Source organism: Meleagris gallopavo, chromosome 2, assembly GCF_905368555.1.
Source record: "Meleagris gallopavo chromosome 2, MGAL_WU_HG_1.1, whole genome shotgun sequence".
NCBI lineage: Eukaryota > Metazoa > Chordata > Aves > Galliformes > Phasianidae > Meleagris > Meleagris gallopavo.
In genome coordinates this window covers 13,422,145-13,449,237 of record NC_139405.1, presented here as the reverse complement: position 1 = coordinate 13,449,237, position 27,093 = coordinate 13,422,145, and the positions used below count along the sequence as shown (strand labels likewise).

Genomic DNA, 27,093 nt, shown 5'->3' with positions numbered 1-27,093 from the left:
ATTGTGCTTTTTGAGTGTGTGTACCACATGTTACTAAGTTGTAGGAGTCCAGGTGGATGTGATAGCATTAGTTAAGCATAACAGAACACTTGAGTATAGTACAGTCTACGCAAATGGCAAAACAATTTTTGTCTCTGTAAGGGTCCCGTTGTCAACATTTTTCTGTAACGAGTTGCTTCTGTTGATTCCCATTTCGACTTCTCAGTAGACTCTCCTGTCCTTGACCTCCACCTTGTGGTCAAGAATCAGTTGTTTCCCCTTCCCAAACATCTCACTCATGTGCCCCCTTGATTTGTCTGCCACACAGAGGAATGCTGAAATGCTGAACTCCTCTTCTCCGGGAACACTGCCATCCCCACTCCAGAGCGGTCACAGCAAATAACCCCACTCTGCTTTTGCCTGGAATGTTGGCGCTAGTTGTGTTGGTTATGCCACTTCTTTCTTCTTTACCCCACCTCCCACAGACACCAGCATGTTGTTTTGTTGATCTTCTGTAGGATATCCTCCATTCTGTTTCTTTCCTTCCTAGCCCTATTGTAGAAATTCGGCTTCGTACTTGGAACAGTCTCTTAGAATTGCTTTGCTTGTGCTGTCCCAAACATTTCCATTTCAGCTATTCTCTGCTATGTGGTGTTCTTCTAGTGTTGTGAAAATGCTTCCACCTTCCCTTTTCATTTTAGTTGCATTACCCTTCTCAGGTATTTCATCATGTTATCAAAGCCCATCTCAGTATCAGAGATCCTATCCCAACCTTTCTACACTTTTTTGCTGGTTTCTTCCTCTTTTTTTTTATTTTTATGTTATTTACTACAGATCCTTTTCATTTCTTTCTTCCTAGATGGTTGTCCGGAACTAAGAATGTCTTCATATGTCAACGTGATATGCATATGCTCATCTTTCCTCAGTGAGCCCTGCTTGCTTATATTCCTATATACCCATTTCAGCATGAGGGTAGAGGTGTCTTCTGCTCTTACTATGTATGCCCCTTTCCACCTCAGTAGGAGTAGGTCATACTACCTACAAGATGACAAAAGAACTGATGAGGAAACTTACTCTGTACTACAGGCTGGGCAAGCTATCAACTCCCACTGACTTATTTTGCTACATCGTAGTGTTTGGAATTCAGAGAAGTCCCTTGACTCCCGGCATCTCCATTTGGTCCAAAAAGGTCTGAATAAATGGCATCTCTGAGTATGCTGTAAATCTTGCTGCTTGTTATGAGATGTCAAATAAGCATTCCAAACAGCCTGTGTATGCCATACCATACTAGCAGACTGGCTCTCCTTTTTGTCTCCACAGTGAACAAATAGGTTATGTACCAACACTTTTATTTTTATCACTTTTGGAATACTGTGTCAAATCATCCATTTGGAGCAATAAAATACCTGAAATGATTCTCCTTCAGAAGTTTTCATGTACATTACGGATAACTGAATAAGCCAAAATGCATTCTGCAGGAAGATTTGGAGAGGCTGCTGGCTTGGAACACTATCCCACCCCTCAATAGTTGACATGACTGATTGTGCCCCACATTTTAAAGAACAGTTGCATTAATATTTCGAAAGGAATTTTAGGGACATTGTTCTCAAGTAATGTAAACAATTGAAGGCATCAGTAATGAGTGCATTAGCACTCCTAAAACTGTTTTATCAGATAAATTTATCAGAGATGTCTCATATAGTCTCATTTTACCCAGGAGAGACAACCTCTGTCGGTTTAGTAATGACCGATGTGACAGGAAATGTAGCACACTGCCAAGGGAATTGTTTTGATATTTGCTTAGTAGAAACATACATAAAGATTTTGGTGTTTTTCTGAGGCAGGGGTCAGTGAAAGAGACTGTGATATCATGGTTTACGAAGCCCCATCTTTCATTTATGTTGAACTATAAAATTATTGGCTAAAAGATTGGTGACTCTTTTTTAGGAATGCACTCTTTTTCCTACTCTCTTTCGATTACTTTCAGAGCTTCTGGGCAATGGCACAATGGCTATTTGAAAAGAGCTGGCTTAAACAAATTTTAAACAAGGCTTACTCTGCCACCTATCTACAATAATAAAGTAAAAATAATAGTAATTTCAAGTTCAGCACTGCTGTTATTTCCTTTTCAATCACTATGGAATTAAAGCTATAATTAACTATTAACTTGGTGTGTCTCAAATATGGCTGTCAATCTTCTGTTCTGATGAAAAGACAGCCATATTTCCAAATTATAGGTAACATTTTATTTTTAGTCTTGCTTACTTTCGACACCTTATGTTTCAGAAATGTGGTGATCTCATTTTCAAAATAGATGAATAAATAAAGATCAGTTATATATTATATCAGTTATATTAATGAGCTAATACTGGATGTTCTTGTTGATTAAAGATGTATAACATTAATAACTTTTAGTTCTGGGACATTTTACTGTGACTTCTTTCAAACTCTCTACACGGGTAAAAATCATCATCAATAAAAGTGAAATTAAGACACTTCTTGCTAAGCTTATGTTATAGAGAGTTAAGAGGAAAATGCCAGGACTAAACAACAGTATTGCTTAACCTCAGCTTAACCTGAGTCCCTTGACACCTAAATGAAAAACTGATAGTGTGTGTTATTCCTGTATACAACAAGAGAAGTGTTTAGGAGCAAGAAAAATAGATATATTGATTCTATACAATGCTATTTAGGCCGGACAGTTTATGATAATCTTCTTCCATCTGTTAAATATGATCCTAACTCATAGATTTACGTTTTGCACAGTGATATTGAATTGCATACTAGGAACATCAAATTTCTTTCTTCTCTTGATAGTGTTCAGGAGGAATCATAGGAAGAGCCTTTGTTGAAGACGATTAGTATATTCTGATTCTTTGCCTGTTTGTTTTGTTTGAACCTAAAATATTGATTGAAAAATAAAATTCAACCAATCATCCCAAAATACCAAAGCTGCAAGGAAGCTGTGATCTGCTTCAACCAGGTTACAGCCATCCTGCTGCTGCCCTTACTTGAGTTCAGATTGTATCACAGAGCTAAGGAAGACAGGCTATGCCTACAACTTTCTGCTTCCCAAGGTTTGGATTTACCACAGCCACTTGGTCTGGATGAGTGGACAGAAGGGAATAATTTCATTCCAGCCATCTGATAACACTGTTTTCATTTTCCTGTCTCCTAGCTGAGACTTAGGGTAAGCAGCAACATGTGAGTGAGCTGGGTAAACAGAGGAAGTAAATGGTGATGAAAACAAGAAAAAGGATATTGAGTGAAAGGAATCATATCATCACAGAACGGCTTAGGCTGGAAGGGACCTTAAAGGTCATCCAGTTCCATAGCCCATGCTGTGGGCAAGGTTGCCACCCACTAGATCAGGGCTCCATCCTGGCCTTGATCAGGTCAAGCGGTGGGACACCCATGACTTTTCTTAGGAGCTTGTTCCAGTGCCTCATCTACTGCTGACTAAATAATTTCTTTGTAACATCTAACCTAAATTTTCCCTCTTTCAGTTTAAAACCATTCCTCCTTGTACTGTGATTATGTAAAAAATCTATATACTATGTCTGTGTAAAAAATTGGTCTCCCTTCTGATAATAAGCCCCCCTTGAAGGTTTTTTTTAATGTTAATACATTTTAGATCACTGAAATGACCTCTGAAGATCATCACCTTTGCTTTTGTCTGATGCTTTAAGCCAACAATCTGGTTCACTCTTGTTTTCTCAGAAATCATCTGCAAAACCAGTTAGAATTGAGCCCTGCAGATTACATTGTCACTATCCTAATTTTAGATTTTAGAATAACATCTATGTTCTTGACAGATTATTAGTTTTTAAAATATCTGTATATTTTGAACAAACTCATATTAAGTCACGTCAAAACTTTTTAATAAAGTTTGGTTTGAATTAATGTATCTGACCATGGAAGGGATTATTTCAACCACAGAGATTTAGAAGATATTACAAAAATGTGATCCTGACCTTTCATTAGATTTTATTAATACAAGAGTCTGTGTGAATGTTTGCAGACTAACAACTGTAATGTCAAAATGTGTTAATGGGGCAGCAGATATTGTATTCTGCTTTATTTTTGAGGTACCAATCTGTTATTTCCAAAGCTTTTCCTTGTATTTTAAAATGAAAGGCTGTTGTTATTAGTTTGGCTTGGAAATTTGTGTTACCTTTTCCACGGTATTTGTAGTTAATAATTTAATCTTAGAGTCGTGCAGTTGTTTGATGGCCTCGGATCCCCAAACTTGCATTCGTAACAGGAATGTTGCTCCATTATGGTTGTTTGGAGTTTCTCCATACTTCCATTGGATTTCTTAGCAATTTAATATTAAACATTTATTTATGTATTCTATCACACTCAGATACAGGAATAACTTCTGTTGGAGAATACATAACCCCAGAAAGAAGCTGAAAAGAAGGTTCTGAAGTTTTAAATGTCAGAATCACTCATAAATTTAGTTAACATAAAAGATACCATACTTCATACTGGTTTATCTATATTGCTGTAATTATTCAACATTTCAGGTTTTACAGAGTTGTGAAGAAAAATTGTGCGTCAAATAATTCAGGAAATAGTTGATGTACTGCAAGTGGTACACACTTCTCATTTGTTGGTTAGTTGTTCGTTTTGTTTCTTTATTTCCTTAGACTGATTTATGAAGTAGACTTTGTTTTAACACTCTACATTTGAAAGCCAAGGAGTGAAGCAATTAAAGTTTTTAGAACTCATTGTTTCTTAAATCAAAATACATGGTATATACGCATCATATGGTACAGCAATTCAGAGAAGATCTTGAAAATTATTTATGGAATCCATTGCTTTTATCCAGTTCATTCTCTGTTTCTACCTCAGGAGAGGATGACTTCCAGGATATGGCATGTTTAACACTGTGCTAAATATTGAATGCCTCTAATACTTCTCCTGTTTAACTAAAGAGAAAACTGATGCTTTCAACTTTTTAAAAACAACTTATTTTTATGTGTGGTTAGTGTTTATTGTTAGAATGAGCCAAAATGGGGAAAGTTCTAGGAAAAGGTTCTTCATTGTATGCTCATTTTGTGAAATTACACGTGATCTCAACAGGTTAGAAGCAGTAAGTTACTGTTTGATGGATACTGAAGTATACGTGTAACTAAAAATTAATAATCATTGTATCTTTTGATGAGGCACTTTGCTAAATTCCGTGTACATTTGGCATCATTAAGATAAATCATTCCTAGAGAAAATCCTTGCCTTTTATTTTTATAAATTAGAAAATGCAAACATCAAAATTTCCATCACCAGAAAGAAAGAACAACAACAACAACAAACTATTTGTAACGTTTGTGATTTTGCATCACTGCTTTGTGTTTTGTTTGTTTGTTTGTTTTAGCACTTAAAATTGTTAATAAGTTCCAGTTATACTAGGGTAGCTCTGAATTTTGCTTTGCTATTCCTTAATATTTCTGATAGCCAGAACTTGATCTTGTTGTATGGTTGCAGTTGTACTTTACCCAGAATAAATTTATTTACATTTCTGTATTATTATTATTTTTCTAATGTACCACTAACTTCTCAGAAAGTGTGGTGCCCCTTGAAAAAGGATGTGTGCTAAGTACTTAGGGCAGATAACAAGAGCTTTGGAATGACTAGAAAAACTGGGCAACACTGTAGGTATTAACAAATCAGGAGGGCCTTTGGACAAACAGAAAAACAGCTAAGGAAACAATGAAGTTGTGTTTGACTCCTGTGGTCTGTCATAGGAACTCACTATACTTGTTAGAGATAATGGCTGTCATCTGAGGTGATGACTGAAGCACAGTTCTGATGGAGGGCCATCTCATCTTCAGCACTATGGCAAAAGCAATTTTTGTTTTCTGTGGTTAGCAGCAAATGCACTCATTCCTTAGCCTGAAGCAGTGGGCAGCCCCACTGACCTGATGTGAAACGCTGAAGAAGAGGTTGGTTACAAACAGGCCACTTCTTGTTTTCAGCTAACCTTTCAGCTGCCCCTGCACGGCAATGCATTCCAGCAATTAAAACAAAATGAAAAATAAGACTATTCCTAAACAATACATTTTCAAGCGCCTGAGCTCTGTTGTATGTCTTTTGTTCTTTCTGGACATTCTTTTTGGGTAGAATGGTTCTAAGTTGCTTGCATTAACTGTGAGAATAATGTGTTTAAAAATAACCTTCTGAAAGAGCATGCTCTTTAAAAAAAGAAAAAAAAACAACAACAACAAAATTTAACCATAAAAGAGCCTGGAGAGCTGTGAAATCTTGGAATTGCACTACAGCGTAATACAGATGCTGCGGAAATTCAGCAGTTTGGGTCTCGCCGTTATTTTTCACAGAGAACTTAAAAAACAACCCTTGTATGCGTTTTCCATATGATAATGCTGGTACATTTGGGGCAGAAGAAATTTGTCTCTGAGGAGTAAATACATCTAGAAACAATTGTGGTATTTGCATATGACAGTATTTTGTAGCATTTTTATAAGAACGTCATTGTTTCACTGCTTGTTAAGTGGGTGGAAGCTTTGCACACAGCTAGATCCTCACTCTAGATTACAACCAGCAACTTTATTCCTGCAGGTAGACCTTCTGGGTTAGGATGAACTGCAATTAAAGCAAGAATTTGTTCAGGTCTGCTGATACGGAGCTCGTTGTCTTTGTTATGATAAACCTTATCACAACAGTGGTGATGAAAGATATATTACTTAAAGAAGGGAAAGAGTAGGAAATTTGTCAGTTTTGTTTTTTGTTTCCTTGTGACAGTAAGAATAAAGTACATACACCAGGGCAAGATTACTAACCTTGCATAGTGTTGAGTTGCTGCTTATAGTTTGCCCTTGCCTACATGGATGGTAACCAGTGCGCTTTTTAGGTAGTGTGATTTGAAGAAGTGAGTGGTGTAACACAAAGTATGGAGCCTCCTCAGCTTTAGCTTAGCAGTGAGTGATTCTTTCCAGAGGCAAAAATAATGTCACTGAAGAAAATGCTACAGATATTTTTATAATTCTCGTGGTTAAGCATGCTGCAAAAATTGAGAGTTACTGTGTTTTAGGCTGGAGTAGATCAGCTCAGAGGGATACTGCTGTCCTTTCCAACGCTGTCTCAACATTGACAGGATGTTTATGGGATCCAAGGAGTATCCTATCCATCATGCTAGCCAGCCCTGTGAGTTAGTTTAGAATATCACCTCTTTCCCCAAACATTTGTCTGCTTTGTTTTAACAGAATCCCTTCCTCCTCCTGTTCAGCCACACCTTGTCCTTTGTTTGGTCAAAGAATGAAAAAAAAAGCAGCCCTTCTCCCCCTGCACCCCAGATTAAGCATAGTACAGCAAAGTATGTAAAAGAGGAAGACTTTTGTGTTAAATAATGCTGTTCTGGATATGATTAATTTTGTGTCCTCACCTTTCAGGTAATCCAGGTGAATCAAAAGGTGCTTTTTCTTGTGACCCAAATTATGACCTCGGGCTTAAATTGGTGTTGAAAGAAAGGAATATGGATATAGCTCAAAAGTCATTTAACTGCTGCACTTGCGAGGCTTAACCTGCTTCTCCCTTGTGTTCATTGATAAAGACCTCAGGTGTATTTTATATGAGTAGGTTTTTTCTGCTTTTGTGAATGGTATGTATTCAGAGACTTTTTTATATTTTAAGAATCCTAAATCAATGAAAATACTGGATTTTAGTTTTTAAAATCTGTTCTAAAACTTTAGACTTAGAATTTGACTGTTTTTAAATTTAGTTCCTTAATCATCTATCTCTCTTGGTTAAGTCTTCACACGTTTAGTAATTATTAAATTTCTGTAAAGACATTACTTCTTGATTCTTGTTATGGAGATGCTGTACACATGCACGTATTTGTAATCAAATGCATGTTGCATTTGTTTGTTTTGTTTGGTGGATAGCTGGGGATTTTATTTCTTTTTTTAGCTTTGGTTGACCTGCTTAGAAACTGATAAAGATTCAAAGAGCTCCAATGAGTGACAAAGGAGTATTTTATACTTCATTTTGATGATCGTAAATGCTGAGAGGGTTATGGAAGAACATATTTTTAGATTTGTGTAAGAGATGTGAGAGACTGCAAAGAGCTTTTCTAAAAGCTCTTTTCTTCACCTTCTACATTGCTACTAAAGCATACAGCTTAAAAATCTTGTTAGATTTTGTCTGACTCCTTGCTACATGTACTCAAGCCATCTTTCACACTTCTTTTCAGTACATCTGTAGACTGTGTTGACTTACAAGAGAGTACAGCTAGGGAAGAGGTATGTGAGATGGTAAATAGCAGTGAACTTGAGTCCCTGACACAGACCTTGATTGCTTGCTAAATTATGAGCAATCAAGCATGTTTTCTTGCAGGTAAATGCAAGGTTATGTGAGTAAGGACAGTCATTCTAATTTGTATGACAGAGGGCTGTGCTGGGCTTCCATGTGCTGGTCTCAACCCTTGTCTTCAGAAAGGCTGCTGGAAAACCGGAGAGTGTTGAGGCTGACTCCAAGATTTGTAAAGTGTGCTTTTCAGTGAGAAACTGAACAATTCAATCTATTTAATTTCAGAAATGAGGTAATGAATCAACTTCATCATAGGAAGTACCCAGACAAGGAGACGATAGCTATCAGTTATCTTTCAGTGACTAAATGATTACATCAGCAAAATTGAAATTGTCAGTAAAGTTGCATGTTTGTAGTGCTGAGGTAATTAGTCTTTCTGAAAGATATATGTCCATTCAAACACTTGTTACAAACAGAATTCAGAGTGCTAGATGCTGAATGAAACGTTGTGATATATTTTATACAGCGGTTCTGAGCTGTTGCAGAGCTTGTAGGTTTTAAAATCTGTGTCTATGAAAAACTATTCTTCACAGCCTTGAAAATGTCATCATGTTTCTTATGAATTAGAACGGAATACCTCTGCCTTTCTCAGAAGGACTTCACAAGCTGGTGACATGTATTGCTGCATAAAATACGTAGCATATTAGAACTGAGTTTGATTGTTTCAGGGAATGAATTCATGTAACTTACAAGGCTTTGAAAACATAACATGTATCCTTGATGTCTACGCATCAATGAGCAGAAAAAAGGCAGAAGGTGAAGAGATTAAGCAGCATCAAAACGCATTTTGCTTTTTTTTTTTTTTTTAAGAGTTGAAATATTTTTTTCAATATAAAACTAGCTGTTCTTAAAGGTAGTTTTGGACAGAGTCCTTTAGAAGTAATATCTAAATCCTTTTGTACTTCTTGTTTTTCTTTCTTGCTAGAACATCTTTGATAAGAATAAGAACATGGCAGAGAAGAAGGGTACTACAATATTCTTAATTTTTTTTAAGCACTTGTATCAGTTCTGGATTTAAAGTTCAGTCAAAGTAGATATTTCAGTCTAAGAACATCATGGAAGCATTGTTACCTAGTTGGCAGTGTTTTAGTCTGCTATTCGGAGTTTTGGTGTAAGCAAGCACTGCAGAGATGGTTTGCATAGCATTGATGTCACAGAGCACTGTGCTTTCCCTTTAATTGTATGTATGCTTTTTGTTCTACTTACTTACACAAACTTTGCTTGGGCTTATTGCCTGCATTATAACAGAGGAAGAATTGTGCTGGTTACACTTAGCCCTGTATCGTGTTACTAGAACTGGTCAATAGTGGTTAAATGTAAGATTAAGGCAAGCATAGCAGGATGTTTTCCTCAGTATTTGCTTCCTGCTTCCTGAAATTTAGATGTTTCTGACCGTCATCAACTTGTTGAATCTCATTTCAAACACAGTGGCAGGGAGAAGCAATTTTTTCAGCCTGGGTTGTCCTTCTCTTTGAAGGCAGGGGATCTCACTGGCACTTTCCTGTAGCAGTACCTTCAAGATAGTGATGACTAGGAAAAAAATTGTGATGATACAGCAGGAATTTGGGATAACAACTTCCTCCTTTCTGTACACCTGGCCAGCAAACATAAAACTAACCAATCCCACATTAAGGTTTAGTGAAGAGTGCTGTCTCATGATGCAGAGGGGGTAGAAAATTGAATTACAAGTTGCAGCACTGAGTTTGCTTTTGCAGTAGTGTGGTTTCAGATTGTCCCCATCTATAGAATGGTCTAACAGCTATGTGTTGCTTTGTTGCAAAAGTCACATCCGTCTTCTGATGAGTGGAAAGCCTTCTGTGTCAGCACAGGTCCAGTAAAAGCAGTGCCAGTATGTGTACTAGGCACTCTCTGGGGACACAGAAGGGGAAAATAGTCTGTCAGTCCTTTTCTGAGCAAGGAAGGATGCTGCACCAAAGGTTTCGTTGGGCCCCAACAGAAACAACTGGTGACCCCTGAGGAGGATGGCCTGGGTTTTCCAAGGAACTCCGAAGTCAGACCCTGTGCAGGGGAAAGCAACATAATCTAGGAAGCACCACCGTGGTCTAATGTGTGAAGGAGTAACCAAGATAATATTTATCCTAGATGTGGCATCATTAAGCTGTTCATTTCACAGAGTAGCTGGGATTTCCTGTGCAAAATGAAAAGCAACATAACGTAGAAAGCACCAAGTTGTTGGACAGGGATTTGGCAGACTTTATTGTAAGGTTTGCATGTTCTGGTTTCTGTATTGTATTCTAATTAGTGTCTTCTGTTATTCATACTCAAACTTCCACACTGAGCAATGATACTAGGTAGTTTCATGTAATGCCATGTATTCCTGAATAATTTTTTCCCCATGAACCTACATGCTGTTTATGTTTTCAGTTATGTATAAAATCTTACTGAAAATACACAAAACTTTGCAAAGTATATATAGATTTTGAAATAATTAATAAAAAAAAACACACAGAGGAAAAATGTATTTTGCCTATGTAATATGCAGCTCAGTGGTTTTTGGTTTTTTGTCTTGTTTTTTTTTGTTTGTTTGTTTTCATTTTAATTCTGTCATCTTAGTACCTGATGTTTTCCTGAGAAAAGAAGTACTCCTTTTTATTATCAGTTATGATACTTTGTATTGCCTAGGGTTATTCCTAACCCTGCTCTAGGAGTGATATAACAGGTATTTAAACTAAAGGGATGCTAGTGGCAGGTGTTTCTTTCAAATAATTAAGTTGACACACATTTTCTGATCATTTTTTCATTTGAGTTATGGAACAAAAATAATCTTGTGAGTAAAACTTTTCATCTGGAAATGCACAGTGACTTTTTAATATCCCTTTGTGAACAGAAAAGCTAAAAGTCACTATTTTTTCTGTTTGGACTTCGAAATATTCCTTTAAAAACACAGCAATTGAACTCTACCCTTTCATTCCATTTCAGGTTTTTCTTCTATAATCATGGCAAAACCTTATGAATTTAACTGGCAGAAGCCGGTTCCCTCTTTTATGCAAGATGGAGCTGTGTTTGATAGATATGAAGAGGTAAGAGGCCATTTGCATTTCATTTGCTATTCCCTTTTAAATATGCAGATGGTTTAGAGTATTTCATGTTTTGTTCTCATCATACAAGAATTTTCACATATCTGAAGAAATGTATCTGGGGGTAAAATACCATTCCATTTTATTGCTTTACAGCTTTTTGCTTTTAAACAAAATAACTCCGAAGTATGTTTAATCTCACTGATTTTTAATAAACTCTGAGCAATAGAAAGGGAGATTTGGATCAAAATAGCTGTAATATCATAAAGCTCTCATCTTGCAGATCTGTGAAGCACACTACTGAACAAAGTGCGTTCTTCCATTTTTTGTACATGTATCAAATTGAGTTGGGGTGAGCAGAGGAGTTATATATAATATAATATATAATATATAAGCTAACGACCTACATCTTATGGGGGAAAGTAGGAGAGCATAAATCATTAATATTAGATCTAGAGTGGTTTTATCTCCATTAGAAAATCAACATGTAATCTGTCTGAAATATGTTTACAGTGATCCCAGCTTCAGCTGTGCTTTAATACAAATCTATTACAGAAGTGCAAAACAGGACATTTTACACAGACAGTCAAAATAAAAGGTAGAGACATTCACCTTATATTAACCACTGATGCACCTCTGAGAATGCTTTTTTCAGGGTCTATCTTTAATCTCATTTGGACAGGAAGTTATCTCAGTGAGTACCAACAGGGATACTAGGATTTTCCTTTTACCTTTTGAAATGTAGCTAAATGTGTTTTTCTTATCATGAGGACTGCCAAAGCAGGCACAGTTCTTTCAACGTGTGTTTTCAGTTTTGGGGACAGATAAGCTAACAAGAACTACTGTTGAATGCCTTAGAAAGAAGATTCCTAAAAGCTTTGTTTTTCCTTCAGCAAATACTGTTCTGGAAATTCATTCTGTAAGCATCCAGGTGCGAGGTTATAGGCCATGATTTTTCTCTTGCACCTTAGATGAGAAATGGAGACTGAGCACATGCAAAAGAGTTCAAGTGCTCAGGTCTCAGTGTGGTATATACTCAGTGAGGTGCCTGGGTTCTTGGTATAATGGTAGAGAGAAAGTAACATTTTGAAATGGAATACTTCTGCACTGTTGGCTGTTGTACCCAGCAGGCACTCATGCAACATTAGCCAACAGATGGTACTGTGCATCTACGGATTTAAATGGAAAACTATATAGGTCACTCCAAAAGTAATGCCTCCTATGTCTTCCCAAGGAAACTACAACAGATACAAAGATCACAATAACACTATTACAGAGAGCAAATGCTTGGCTACAAATCTGTTTTTCAACATAATCACTACCCTTAGCCAATCAACAGAGATGAACTAATCAAGATGATGTTCGTTTTGTGGTGTGACAGCTATACCATAGCCATCCAGAACTTGGCTTGTCTTTCTTGTTATTGTCTCTGCTGCTGAAATGCACACCATCCTCCACCACACTGTGCTCACAAACATTGTTTGGTCTCCATAAACCTCCGGCAAGCATCGATAAATATCAATGAGTGCCATCCTTTCCACACAGAGGAATTCAGTTCCACATCTTTCTGCTTCATATGCACTTCCATATCAGATGCTATTCTGTCAGACTCTCCTCTACTGCCATCTTTCACACAGCAACAAAATGGAACAGAGTATTGGTGGAAACATTCGACCTCTACTGTCATATCACCACCATCTGCCTCATAATAAAACAATAAAACAGTAGGCATTACTTTTGGGACAGCCTTCATGGAATTCTTGGTCCTTGCAGCTGAACTTATTTTCTTCCAAAACTCCATAGAAAGCTGATCTTACTTGCCACAGCAAGAGCAGAATAGTGTCTGTCCTTCCATGTGATGTGGCCTGTCTGCGTTATTTGCTGCAAGTTTTGCTGCAGTGCACTCCAGGTTTGCTGTGTTACAGCTGGGAGTCTGGTTTGCTTTACTGAAGGGGATCTCTTCTGAAAACATTAAAAGGCTTTCACTTGGGTGACTAACTTTATATTTCATATGCAATTTTACAAGGGCTATAAAAGAAAAACAAAACCAGTGACTCAGAAGTTAAGATCTGTAGTTTTTAAACAGTGAACTCTAGATGGTGTAGCTGTTTCATACTGTCAGGTTTATGACACACATATGCTATGATTTTATTTTGTTGCGGTAGTAAGCAGATAGACTACAGAAGAGAAAAACAGCATTGCTTTAGGGATATAATGCAAGCATAGCAAAATCCAATCCCTGTACTGTTGGGCTTGTAATTTAAAAGATAAATGTTTCAGACCTGCATTCTAGTTTTCAATGAGATTCTGTACTTAATTTCCCTACCTTAACTTTTCAGAAAAGACTAGTGGGGAAAAAGATAAATGATAAGTGAACTAAAGTCACACAGCAAGTCAGTGCAGAACAAGGCCCCAGGAATCCCAGTCCAGGTTATGAGTGACTGAATAGCTCTTGTACAGCTCAACGAGTCCTTTATTGCTTAAGTTTTGTTGAGCAGTTAGGAAGATCTGGGTTACTGTAGTGTGGAGTGCTGTTTTCATCCATCTTTTGCTGATAGGTGAGTCATTTACCTGGCAGGATTACAAAATGGCAGAAGTATTTTTTGAGCAAAACAGTATTGATTTTGAAAAGTCTAGAATAGAACTGTCTCAGAATAAGAGAAGAAAACAATCAGACACGATTAGGAATCTGACTGGTCATGTTGCATGTATATATTCTCGTGGTAGGTGCCTTCTTTACAATGCAAGAAAACAAATTGCAGAAAAAAGAATTTAGTGAAAACACTGAAGGCTAGGGTGGGACATCAGCATGAATACGGCTTGTATAAACACCTCTGTGAAAACATTTTTGGTACATCAAGAGCTTTTTGATAGATGGAGATGCAATAAATGACAAAAAAGCTGCCTGCCTTTGATTGTGAGTAATCTCTCCGGATAATGCAAGAGGCAATCATTTAGATTGGTACCTGTGTTTTGATATGAAATACTACAGGACACCAGCGACTGTAAAGCTAGTAATTCTGAGTTGTCTGGCAATGAGTACATTTAATGAAGGATGAGTGCTGTGGTGAAGGTGGGAAAATAGAACCTGTGGTAGAGAAAGACAGCCAGAGCAGTGCATGCTGGAAGCCTATGTGTAGTGGTATTTGGTCAGACAGAGCTGCAGCAACTTTCTTTTTCTGTCTCAGCTCCCTGTCTGTAAAATTAACATAATTGTTTGCTACATGGATGGAAAACTACGATGTGCCAGTCCTATCAGTGCTATCCTACATTTTAGCTTAATTTGTGATGCATTACTTGGGGCTGGAGGTATATGGAGGAAATTTCTTTTTTAATTCAGCTAATCTGATATTTTTGCCTTGTCTAGTTCTTCTCATATGCTATCCTTTCTTAATTTCTCTGATAATTGATATTCTTCAAATTCCGCTTGCCAGGTACTCTGGCTACAAAATACTTGAGCAACATTGTCATTGTCATAGTCTAACAGAAAAGTACTTCCTGATTTCTGAATGTTAAAACAAAATGTTACCATTTGATGATCCTGAGCACAGTATGAACAATAAATAATTTTAACCCTTACAAAACTTGAAGTACTGAAGTTTTGATAAATATTTTTAAAGTTCAATTTCATTAAGACTTTTGAGGTAAGAATCAGCATTTTTATTGAATAAAAAAGAAGCTTTGTAGTTATATAGAGAAGAATGAAAGTATTAAGTGCATCCTAGTGATTAAAATGCTGGCGAAAGGACGCATCACTAAAAATTATCATTTTCTCATAAGCCTCTCTCCTTATTTCTAATTGCTTAGGAATGACAAATTCTCCAAGGGAAACATGTAATAATCTTGTGTCTGTTGAGCAATACATTAATTCATGACATTTGACACTAAAATAATGGTCTATTATTCTCTTTTCTATAGGAATCTTTTGTCTTTGAAAGCAATTGTCTCTTTCAAGTGGATGAATTTGGCTTTTTTCTGAGCTGGAAAAGTGAAGGAAAGGTATACTATGGTTATGTCAGGAATATGTATTACATATTATCCCACTTGTTTCATATCCTAGCTAACTTTGAAAGATCTGTTGTGCTACTTTATATTAGAAACTAACCTTAGTTCTGTTCTTTCAGAATTTACAAAAATGAAGTACTTAAGAAGGAATTAACAGAAATGTAAGGGAAATGTACTGTTTAGTGTTAATCAATAGTGACTGCAAATGAAATAGATTATTTTGGTTTTATGTCCTAACAGATCTTTGAACTTGTATATATATATATATTTTTTTACCATTTCAGGAAGGACAGGTGTTAGAGTGTTCCCTGATCAACAGTGTTCGTTTTGGAGCTGTTCCAAAGGTACTCTATAGTTAGCTTTTATTCTTCTTTAAACAGAGAATATTTAAACTGAAGGCAAAATGTGTAGTGGAGTTCATTTATTTAAAAACTACAGACGGCAAACCTTTTCTTTTGCAATCACATTCTAAAATCAGGTGATTTGGAGTAATTGCACTGGGAAGAGTCTGTAGTCTGATCTTCCTGATTTAGTACTGTGCCTGGCTTTCAGCATGCTCTGAAAGCGGAACAAAAGATACTAAGTGTATCTATTAGGTATTCTTAATTACTTTTCTAATACTGTATTGTAATACAGTTTAAGAAATCTGGAAAGAAAAAAAAAGGTTTTGTATTCCAAATTTTGCTCCTATCTGTTCTAAATTTGTTGTTTCATTAATAAAAAACCTAAAAGTTTTGTTTGCATCTGTGTTCAGCAGTTATATGATCAGAGAGGGCAGAAATAACTGGGATCAGTGGTCACTGCCTGTGCTTTTGAAGAATTTCTGTAGAAATCTAAAACTTTAGAAATATTTTAAATTGAGTAAGCAAAATGAGAGTTTTCCTGAGATGAAAAATGGTCCTCTTTCCTCCAGCCCTTTAGTTTAGAAAATTTCTTATGAAACAAGGTTAACACCTCAGCATTTCTACTTTGAAGTGCTAAGTGCTTCTGTATTACCTGTAGATAATTATCTCTTAGTAGTTCTCTTGGGACTCCATAAACTAAAATGCTTTCCCCCATGGAGAAAGGGGCACAAGGAGAGGTAGTGCAGTAAACACCATGCTTCACGTGCAGAGTGCTATAGCAATATGCTTCAGATTTCACCTCTGTCTTGTTCTTTATGCCCATCAAATCTATAGTATTTGACCTTCAGAAGAGAGACCAACTTGTAAGATGTATAATTAAGAAACAGCCCAAGAGTCACACAGATGATAACTCTCAGTAGTTATAGATCTAACCAGATTGGGATAATTTATTTATAGATTAATATTTTTCTCTATTTTCATTCTTGCAATTGATTCAATTTACTTTTTATGACTAAAATATATGTAATTTCTTATTTAACTTTATGAAATGTATTTATGAAATGTATTTAAAGTACTTGGTTTGCGTCTGAGCCTTCATGTTTGTGTTCATATTTGTTAAAATGTACAGTTTTCTGGATTTTCACACAGTGATTATAAATGAAAGCACTCATTTAGGATGACTGGCAAAGATTTAAAGATGTTAATGTGCATGGAGATAAAGATGCATCTTTACCATAGTGCGTTATATAACAAAAGGACTACAACTCTAACAAGCTCTCTATTCTTCTTAACAGGATCCCAAAATACTGACTGCACTTGAGGCTGTTGGAAAATCAGAAAATGAGTTGGAAGGACGGATAGTGTGTGTTTGCAGTGGTATAGATCTGGTGAACATCAGCTTCACTTTCATGGTAGCAGAAAACACAGAAGTTGCCAAGGTACTTCACAATTAAGGAGTGTGTGGGAGGGGAAAAAAAAGAAAGCTCCTCAATAGTAAGCAGTTGTTTTTCTTAAGTAAATCAGCCTACTCTGCTGACTGAAATACTTGTTCAAATGTTTGCTGCCACACTCTCAAAAGGACAACAAACATCCATTTGAAACATTATGAATATCTGCATACTGTGCTAAAAGGACATGGTGATTTTACCAGCCTTTGTAGGCATGGTAATTTATCAAAAGTAGGGAGACATACAAGACACAGTGTTCCCCCTAACTGTTAAGCATCTTTGTGTGGGGCTTGCACAGTAGACTATGTGGAGATTATGCTGTGAATTTGTAACACATAGTGATACTAAAGAGAAGTGCAATTACTTTTATTTCCACAGTAAGCAGAGCTCAGCCCTCCAAAATTTTATTCAGCGATTATCTAATTGTATCACGGAGTTTACATTATTTGAAAAAACAAAGACAGGAAAGAAAATTCTGTACAGTTGAGAGGATTTCAGTGTACCCAGGTTCTTTTCCGTTTTCCCTTTACATGGAACAAACAGTGGTGCTTTTTTATATGACATTGTTCTCAGAGTTAATAGTTGCAACTCAAGTGTAAGTTCTGGGGCTTCACCAAGGCCTGGAACTTAATCTGTCTGCTCAAAACTGCTCTGAGAAGCTTGATCCTGAGTACTGGTACTGTACGAATCCTGTATGAATACTTAGACCCAGACATTCAAAGGATTTCAAAAAATCACGTTTTTTGCTTTTCTCTCCTGATTGTCTATATTTAACAGCGTATTATACCTAGTTTTGCCACTGAAATATAGACTGATGAGAATACTGATGAGTAGTATACACCTGCTAAATCCCCTCCTTCAGAATTGAGCGTCTGTTTGCTGAACACAGCATTATTAAATCCCTTGGCAGACTCGGTTACTTTTTCATTGCTTGGTTTCATATATCTTTAACATCAGAAGTTCTGAGTAAAACTTGGTGAAAGGAGATATGCTTGTATAACTTGTATGGAAACACTACACTGATTTTACTGGGTGTATTTTCAGCAGGCTCCCAGGGATATAACATGCCACAGTTATGATTTGCAAACATTTAAGAAGCAAAGTAAAGAAGATGCTGGCAGTATTCACTCACTTTTATGCTTAACCCAAAAACATCTCTGATTTTCTCTGAGAGGGGAAAAAATAAGTAAATAAAAGTGCAGTTAAGTTTGTTAGCCCTCTTCAATATCAGTAGACTGTGTTAGACTGACTGGCTTGTGAGGAGTATGTTGACCTACAAAAACTGTCACAACAAATGAGCTGACTATTCTGTCTAAAATACAAACTGCTTCATTAACCAGCAATATGCTTATCAAAAAGTATCATATGCTACACTCTTCTTCGGGTAGGTTTTGACAGGCTTGTTGGTGTAACAGTATTATGTTTGGGAGTTTTACCACCATGAACTATATATCCATGGCTTGTCAGCAGTAGTCATCCTCCCAATCTAATACGTTTGAGACACAAGTGGGACAGCAAGGTAAATCAAGACAAAACCAATGTAAACCTTTTCTAAGTTGCATCTAAAGTGGCAGTTTACTGAGGATATAGGTACATGGGAATCGATTGGGCCTGTAGTGGTACTGGTGAAGGGCAAGCTGAATGTGAGCCAGCAATGTACCCTCTCAGTCCAGAAAGTCCCGGGCTGCACCAAAAGAAGCATGGCCGGCAGGTTGAGGGAGATGATCCTGCCCCTCTGCTCTGTGTGCTGTGAGACCTCACCTGAAATACTGGGTCCAGATGTGGAGTCCTCAGCACACCAGATACATAGACATGTTGCAGTGTGTCCAGAGGAGGGCCAAAAAATGATCCAAGGGATGGAACACCTTTCTTACATGGACAGGCTGGGAGACGTGGCACTGTTCAGTCTGGAGAAGAGAAGGTTCTGGGGAGACCTGAGAGCAGCCTTTCAGTACCTAAGGAGAGTTTCTAAGAAAGAAGAGGACAGACTCTTTAGCAGGGTCTTTTGTGATAGGAGAAAGGGAAATGATTTCATACTAACAGAGAAAAGATTCTGATTGGATAAAAGGGATATAAGAAAAGTTTTTTACAATAAGGGTAGTGAAGCACTGGAACAGCTTGCCCACAAAGGTCTTGTGTGCCCCATCCCTGGAGACATTCAAAGTCAGGCTGGACCAGGCTCTGAGTGACGTGATCCAGCCATAGGTGTCCCTGGCCAATTCGGGGGAGTGGGACTAGGTGACCTCTAGAGATCCCTTCCAAATCAAACAATTCTATAATTCTCAGTCTTCACTGAACTTCAAGTGTTAATTTTCCAACAGCCACAAAGTAGGGTGTAGTCTGTTTGATCGCAGTTAGCTTTCGTCGATACTCCAAAAGCTGCTTCAGTGTGATAGTAGACAGTGAATATACAAGGGAGAAATTTACATTTAAAGTTAGCAATCCTGCTTAAATCCAGTCATACAAATTATTGTGTGTAAATTATAACACAGTTTACTCAGTAGATACGCTTCCTGTGACCTAGTAATCTGATAATCTGCTTTCCCCAGTCTAGGGCATTTGAATAGGCCAGTGAATGTTTGGAGGCAAATTTTCTTAGTGCAGAAGCAATGCAGCGCTAATGTGAAGGCACTCTGGCTGTATGCTGACCTATCCAGAGTTGGCAAAACTCCAATGAACCTTTTGTAGTTTACCAGCATAAGATCTGGACTTTGTCTTTTTTCCTTATACACCTTGCTGATACACTAAGGATATTGTCTTAAAAGATTATCCTAAGTCAAGTCAGCTCTTTTTACGTTCCTTAAATGAGGACTTAGTGCAAGGACCATCTCTGGCACTGCCCTGCTGGTAGAAGAGTTTGTGTGAGCTTTCCTAATTCACCTCAAGGAAGTGAATTATCTGTTTAGAGGTGAAACTTTCACTTGTCTGGTGGATTGGGATGGGAGGCAATGAGGGAAGGAAGGGGGAGGGGAGTAATCTTTCATATTGGCATAGCTGGACTTGGTAAAAAATGGACATTTTCTTCAATAGCATTACTTAGAAATTGAAACACAGCTAGTCTGTAAGGCACTGGACTGAATAGCAAGCATGTGCTGAAGTACACTGCTAATCATCTAAAAAACATACAGGTAAAATGGCATCCTTGTTGTCCAGCTAATAATATTTGGTATTGGAGATGACTGCAGTTGGGAGAGCTTCATTTTGATGTTCTTAAATTTCTCACTTTTTCAGTTGGAATAGTATTTTTCATTTTAAAATTGATTTCGGTTTGTATAAAATGGTTAAGTGGACCACCATGGTTATGATAAGGAAAAAAAACATTCTGTTTCAGTTGAACCTGATTTTTTTCCTTCTTCTTTTTTTTTTTCTTTTTTCTGTGAAGCAAGTTATTAGTTGTTTGCCCAAATCATATAATTTGAAAACTCCAGCCCTGGTGCTTCATAGCCGTGCATATCCGTACTGCATTTGTCTGAGCCTGTGTACAGAAACAGACAAAGTAAGTTTTCCAGACGCTTTTAGAATAGACCCTTCTAATGCTGCAGAAGTGATTCCAGGATGCAAAGCTTTGTTGAAGGTGTGAACTATACACATCAGGCAACTCACATCACAGTGTGTGTAAACTTCTGCTTTCCAGATGGAATACCTGAAGTAGGAAGAGGCCCTGTTATTTTTGTAACAGAATTTTTATGCAATATCAAGTAAATCTGTGTTCCTTCTGATCAGTTTGGGGATGGCTTTTCACTGTCACTAGTTTAGTGTCCTGACTTTCCCTGTCTTATTCTTTAAAGGTACAGTAATTTTCACAGAAATGATTTTTGTGATATGTAAGTTGAGAGAAGAGGGACATCTACTGGTCAAAACATCGATGGATAAGGGCAAAATATCAGGAATCCCAGCCAGCCACTTGTTTCTAGATGAGAACTGAGAGTCACCGCTGTATTCTTCATGGGTTTCCTGAAACATCAGGCTCTTAAGCCCTTTATTCTGATAGGTAGACACCTATCCTCCCTGGCTTTCCCACTGCTTGAATTAAGCTGACTGCAACTGTGGAGAAATTGCAAGGAAAAAGATCAAATAACCTCAAGAGGTCAGGATAATGCCTATAAATAAGTCACAGATGACCTTATCTGGAATTGCTTGATCTGTAGATTACAGGGGTTTTTAGCCCTTCAGAACTTATGCCCCTTTTAACACTCCTAATTTAAGGTTGATGGCTAAAAGAGAGCTGAAAGGTCAAATTTATCTGTGCACCCTGCTGCTTTGCCAGTGTTTCGTCAATGAACCTCAGCTAATTCAAGGTTACTAAGTGCCTGAAAGGCATTTGAGTACTACAGCAAAATATGAGTGAGTGCATCTTCAATAAATTTTTCATGAATCTTCTCATTAAAGAGATATCTGACAATGTTAGATCAGACTAAAGAAAAACAAGACATATTGCTTATCACAGCCTGTTTGTGTTGGCCTAAATGTCTGTGTGTAAGATATCTTTGTCTTCATTTTTATTTCCTTTCAAGATTAATCTTTCTCTAAGATTAGATAGCAGGGCTCAGATTCTTCTTCTATATGCATGCAGAGTAATTTTTGGTATATGGAGAACAGTTCAGGAGTAATATTGACAAATTAAAGGGACTGAGCCGTATGTTGAAAATCTGAAAATATTTAGCACTAATGTGAATGAGAACCAAATATATCCTGTATTTCTGTCAAAAATATTTTGTAACTCCACTTTATGTGAACCCAACTGAAGTGTTTTGTACCTCCCTCATTTAAGACTTTCATCTTGTTTATAGGATTTTTCTTCATTGGAGAGGTATTACTTTGGAGATGCTGAGATGCTGAGCACAAAGAAGGACGGTTGTACATTTGTATGTTTGCATAGGTTTACAGGTATTTTAATGTAATCTGTAAAATTAGCAGAACTGTCTTATCACAAAAGCAAGGATGCTGCTATGTTCTTCTTAGTGTATTAGCAGGCAAAAATCTGAGCTCTTCTTTCATCTCTTCCACAAGGTCATCAAACAAATGTATGTTTAATCTGGCAATGTTATGCTGACAGGAAACAATATATTGCCAGCTTGATGTCTGTCACAGTAATCAGGTTTTGAATATTTTGCAAATATTTCTATAGTGGATATAGATATATCTACAGATATAGATATAGATAGATATTAGGAAACTATTCTCATTCAGAAGGATGTTCCATATTGAACAGTTGACAGAGAGTTTGAGTATATTGCACTGAACCTATATGTGTGGATGAGGATTTTTTTTAATCTTATGCTGTTTCACTTCTATATAGCATGTTCAAAATCCAGACACTTTTTTTTTCCCCTAAGCTCTCTTATTCCCAGTTTTAATTTGAGGCCGGCTGGTAGCCGTGGGAAATGTCGGATGAAACAAATGCTCCAGAAACTGCTTTAGCCCTGAACACCCAGGGCACCCAGATGCTACATCGTCATGCAGCTATGTAGTATGGCACAGATAGGAAAATGTGGCTCTTGAGCTGCCATATCCTGCCCAAGGCACATACTAACGTAAAGATGATTCATAGATGGGTAGAGTTACTCTTTTGCTTGCTGCCAGCAGAGAAGTGATGCTTCTGTGTTATATCAGCATTTGGCTGCAGTTCTGTGCCTTTTCAGTGTACACGAGGCCTGTTCCTAAATTGGCAGGAAAGACCTTATCACTGAATAAAGATTACAGAGTATCTCCAAAGTGGGAATCATTGGGATAATTCCTGCAGAGAAATTATTTACTAAGTGGGTACTGTATTGATTTCTCACTGTACCTATATTTTATTCTGTCAATGTTCCTTTTTTTTTTTTTTTGGCAACTCTTCTTCATGTGCAGAAGTAACTGCTATTGAGTGCAGGGTAACCTTACTAGCGAATGTAATTGTTACATCTGGTATAGTTGCAGTCTGTTGCCTTCAAATCAGAGTGGGTCTGTATGTGTTTATTTCCTGTTGAAATGGTGACATTGCCAGTACTGCACTGATGACAATTTTTAGCAGAAATATATGTCTTTTTGAAAGACAAACTTATTCACAACATGCAATTTGCTTAAGTAAATCTTGAAGACTTCTTTTTTTTGTTCGTTTGTTTGTTGTGTGTACACCATTTTATTTTTCGTGTCAGTGTTAAAAGGTTTTGAATTCCTTGTAAGGGGACTAGTGAGAATAATCCAGATCATATGAGGAAGACATTTTATACAGCCATGGCAATGTTAATGAAGCAGTTATGTGACATTTTATTCTAATTTGTTAAATAAAATAATGCATAAATCAGAGTCAGATTTTCATTGTACAAGAAATCAGAAAGAAACAGGCATTTATCCTAAAATTATCACAGTCTTCCTGTATCAACTTAGGTGAGGGAGCATTTGTAGAAAAAGATAAGTGTTTCCTAAGTCTGTCAACAGCTTTCAATTGTATCAGTTTTAAAAAAAATGCTCTGTCTTCTCATGAACCTTACTTTCCTTATATTGCTAGACAGCATACCCATACTATCACTATTAAGTCCTCTTATTCTTGAAGCTGGGAAAAGAAAAATGGGAGAGTAATCTGATAGTTTGTTTCCAAGCACAGGTTTGCAATCTACTTTAGAGGTGATACTGTGTCCTACGCATCTAAGCATGTGGGGATATGTTTTTTTTCCCTGGCAGAGACTTGCTGATCTTGGAAGTGTAGGGTAGGTTAGACTATTAGGGCACATTGAGACAGCAAGGGCAGAGCAAATGTTACAGGAAAAGAGAAAGAGCAGTGCTTAGAGTGATGTTTAACTGATGGGGTTCTACACTTGCATTACCTCCCTATCTGGTTTTCTGCTTACTGGACTGGCTTCTTGGTTGTATAATGCTCTCTCACTCCAGGATGCCCATCTTTAGGCAGTATCTCATGTATTTCAGATGTGCTAACAAAATCAAAGATAAATAATTCTGTGCATTATAACAAGATGAATGCTTTAATCATAGAATCATAGAATGGCGTGGGTTGAAAAGGACCTCAAAGATCATCTAGTTTCAACCCCCCCTGCCACAGGTAAGGTCACCAACCACCAGACCAGGCTGCCCAGAGCCACATCCAGCCTGGCCTTGAATGCCTTGAATGAGTACGGGAGTCTGCTTAGGTGTTTTCTTTACTGAATTGACATTTCAGGCCTTTTTAGTATTATTTTAGCCAATGGTTATTAACTGTGGGCAGTTCACCATATGCAATTTTCTAAATACTTTAGTATTCCTTCCATATAAATGCTATTTTTTTTTTCATCTAATTTGCAGATTTGCAGCACTTATTCATGAAAATAAAAATATATTCTTCTCTGTGTATTTGTAAGTGTAAAATTCTGGTTTCTGCCCAAGTCAGTCCAAGCAGAAGCACAGAATTTGGCCAGAATAAAACAAGAAGCTTTATTCATTAGGTTGATATTAAACAGTGGACCAAATCCCATCTCAGTTCCACCACCATAAATTATCTGTTGAGTAATCCTAGTATTACAGTGGCATAATTGAGATTGAACTTGGCCTTTAATGCTATCATTTATTTTTTTTTTTTTTTCTGGTAGCTTTATTCTGCCAGCATTCTCACTAAAATCAATGTGAGTTCATGTTAAGGTCTAATCCTTAAGCTTCTTCTATACAGCACTGCAAAGTCTAGGTATGAGCTATAGTAGAAAAGTAGATCCATAAAAAGGGGTTACATAAGTGCTATAATACTGTTGTTGGCTGAAAGTTGGACTGATGATTGCAGGAATGTTTTCCTTTTTAAGGATGAAAGCCAGAAAGAAAGCAGGACTGAATATGTAACAGGATGTTAGATGAGGTCAGCATTGGAGAGAAATTTTTGTACCTCCCCGTGGTTTGCTGTGGCTTATTAATATTTTGTTTCATTCCTTTCCTAACATTGGACCAATTAAATATGTCATCACATATCATATAACGTTGCTTATTAATTGCTAATATTGTCAGCAATGACAGAAAAGGAGGCATATATTTATAGTGGTTATAAATAGGAAGCTTAATAAATCAATCAGTGGACTGTTTCCCTTTGCAGGCAGTAAACAGTCTTAATAGCACTGCAGATGCTGCATGTGGTACTTGGAAGAATGAAAAGCACAGTCGCTTTGTTTAGGGAAGGATAAAATATTAATAGGTAAAATGTGGTTGGGCTTTTATGTGGTGTTATAGCCTGTGAACTGAATGGGTTCTTTTCCTTAATTCAGAAAGTTACCATAATCCATAGCTGCAAGGAAGAAGAGCCTTCCACCAGGTTTTCTTCCCTCTTCAATTCTCCTAATTTATTGCTTCTGTATTTTGTTTGTCAGCAATGGGTAGAAGGACTGGGATCCATCATACATAACTTTAGAGCTAACAATGTCAGTCCAATGACATGTCTCAAGAAACAGTAAGTTACCTTCTTTTCTTCCCTTAATTTTTCTAGCCCTGTAATTTCCTTATTTTTTTCATATATTTTTTAAAATAATGTGTATTGAAGAAAATTAGTTTAGTGTTTCATTGTAACCTTTCATTGTGATCAGAAGAGATCTCAAGTCTGTGCTAGGCTTCTGCCCAAGAGAAATTCTAACTATTCATTTGATTTATTGATACTGACTGTTGTAATTATTGTCTGTGTTGTTGCTTCACTGATTTATATGGAAACAGAATCCCATAAATTTTTCTTCTTTTCAAACTGATCCTGTTAATTGATGCACTGGTTCTTTTGGACTGCTTTCTGCTTTTACAGTTAAAGCACTGGTCTATCTTTAAACACTAGAAGTCTACAGAGGAATATTTTTTAGGATGAAATAATTACGTGTTCATACTGATTTCAAAGAGATGTCAGTAATCTTAAGATGAATGTAACTGTCCCAATTTTAACCAATAATATTTTAAAAATACTTATTTCTTAATTTCAGCTGGATGAAGCTGGCCTTTCTAACAAATACAAATGGGAAAATTCCAGTTCGGAGGTAAGCACAATTGGGCACTCGAGTTTCTATCAAGTTCTGATTTTCACAATTTCACAATGCACAATTTCACAAAAGGTCTATGGCTTAGTAATTAAATACAACACAATTTTGTCACCTTCTAATACCTGTATAAAAACAAGCACAGAACTAGGCATACTGAGCTGAGTTCCATACCTCCTTGGTAACCTAGGGAGAACTTCTTATCAACCTAATAATTTTTCTCTTTGTCCATTCTGAAGAAGATATGAGTGCTTATAATTGTTTTCTAAGTCACTTAGAGCTAAGAGCATCAGTTTTCTTGTCTTAAACTCCTCAAACTCTGGATTAGGTTTTTCATAAAATACTTAGAAAGAGAACCATATAAACTTGCAGGCCAATTAATTGGAGGTCAAAGATGTACCTTGTAAAATGTAGTTCTTTGTAAAAGAGACAGGTATAGCTCTGTCAAAATTACTTCTGCTTTTATAGGAAATTCCAGGATAATATTTGGTTTTCTCCACATGGTAAAAGAATCAATAGGTTGATTGTTGTCAGTGACAGAAAAGGTAGAAAAGAGGTGTTTTTTTTTCTTTTGTACAGCTGTTAACTATTTAGTGTTACTGATTTTCAGTCCTCTCTGGCTAGGCTGATAATTCTCCCTGCCCTGCTGTAGATGTTCTTGCAGATACTTTGAGCTTCTTTCCTCCTCATCCAAAATGTGAAAATCCTACTTTTGAGACATGCTATTTTTTCCTAAGGAGGAACCCATAGAAAGGAACACTAAGGACTCTGTATATAATTTTTTTAGTCAAGGGAGAACAATTGGACTATGTGTCTACATAATGTGCAGAAAGACAAAGTGTCTGCCATGCTGTCCTCCAGGTTTCTTAGTTTCATGATTCAAGTGACACTTCAACAGTATTAAGGCTGCTTCAGTGAATTCATTTTTGAGCTTTCACATATTGCCAGCTTCCAGTTTATTCTTCATACTTCAGCTGAACTGCCATGA

The 27,093-nt window shown here is 36.9% G+C and overlaps 1 protein-coding gene across 11 annotated transcripts in view; it reads left to right on the top strand.

The window, feature by feature from the left end:
• PLCB4 (phospholipase C beta 4) overlaps positions 1–27,093 on the top strand; it is a 200,946-nt gene that overhangs the window by 98,352 nt on the left and 75,501 nt on the right. For 6 of the 11 annotated variants that reach the window (XM_085218966.1, XM_085218970.1, XM_085218964.1 and 3 more), the window contains 8 exons: positions 11,245–11,345; positions 15,261–15,341; positions 15,632–15,691; positions 16,987–17,130; positions 20,522–20,635; positions 21,930–22,004; positions 25,461–25,540; positions 26,052–26,105. In XM_085218966.1, coding sequence (XP_085075092.1) covers positions 11,262–11,345; positions 15,261–15,341; positions 15,632–15,691; positions 16,987–17,130; positions 20,522–20,635; positions 21,930–22,004; positions 25,461–25,540; positions 26,052–26,105 — 692 coding nt within the window. In that variant the 5' untranslated portion in view covers positions 11,245–11,261. The remainder of the gene's footprint in view (positions 1–11,244; positions 11,346–15,260; positions 15,342–15,631; positions 15,692–16,986; positions 17,131–20,521; positions 20,636–21,929; positions 22,005–25,460; positions 25,541–26,051; positions 26,106–27,093) is intronic. The other 5 variants (XM_085218974.1, XM_085218975.1, XM_085218973.1 and 2 more) reach the window with 3 other exon arrangements.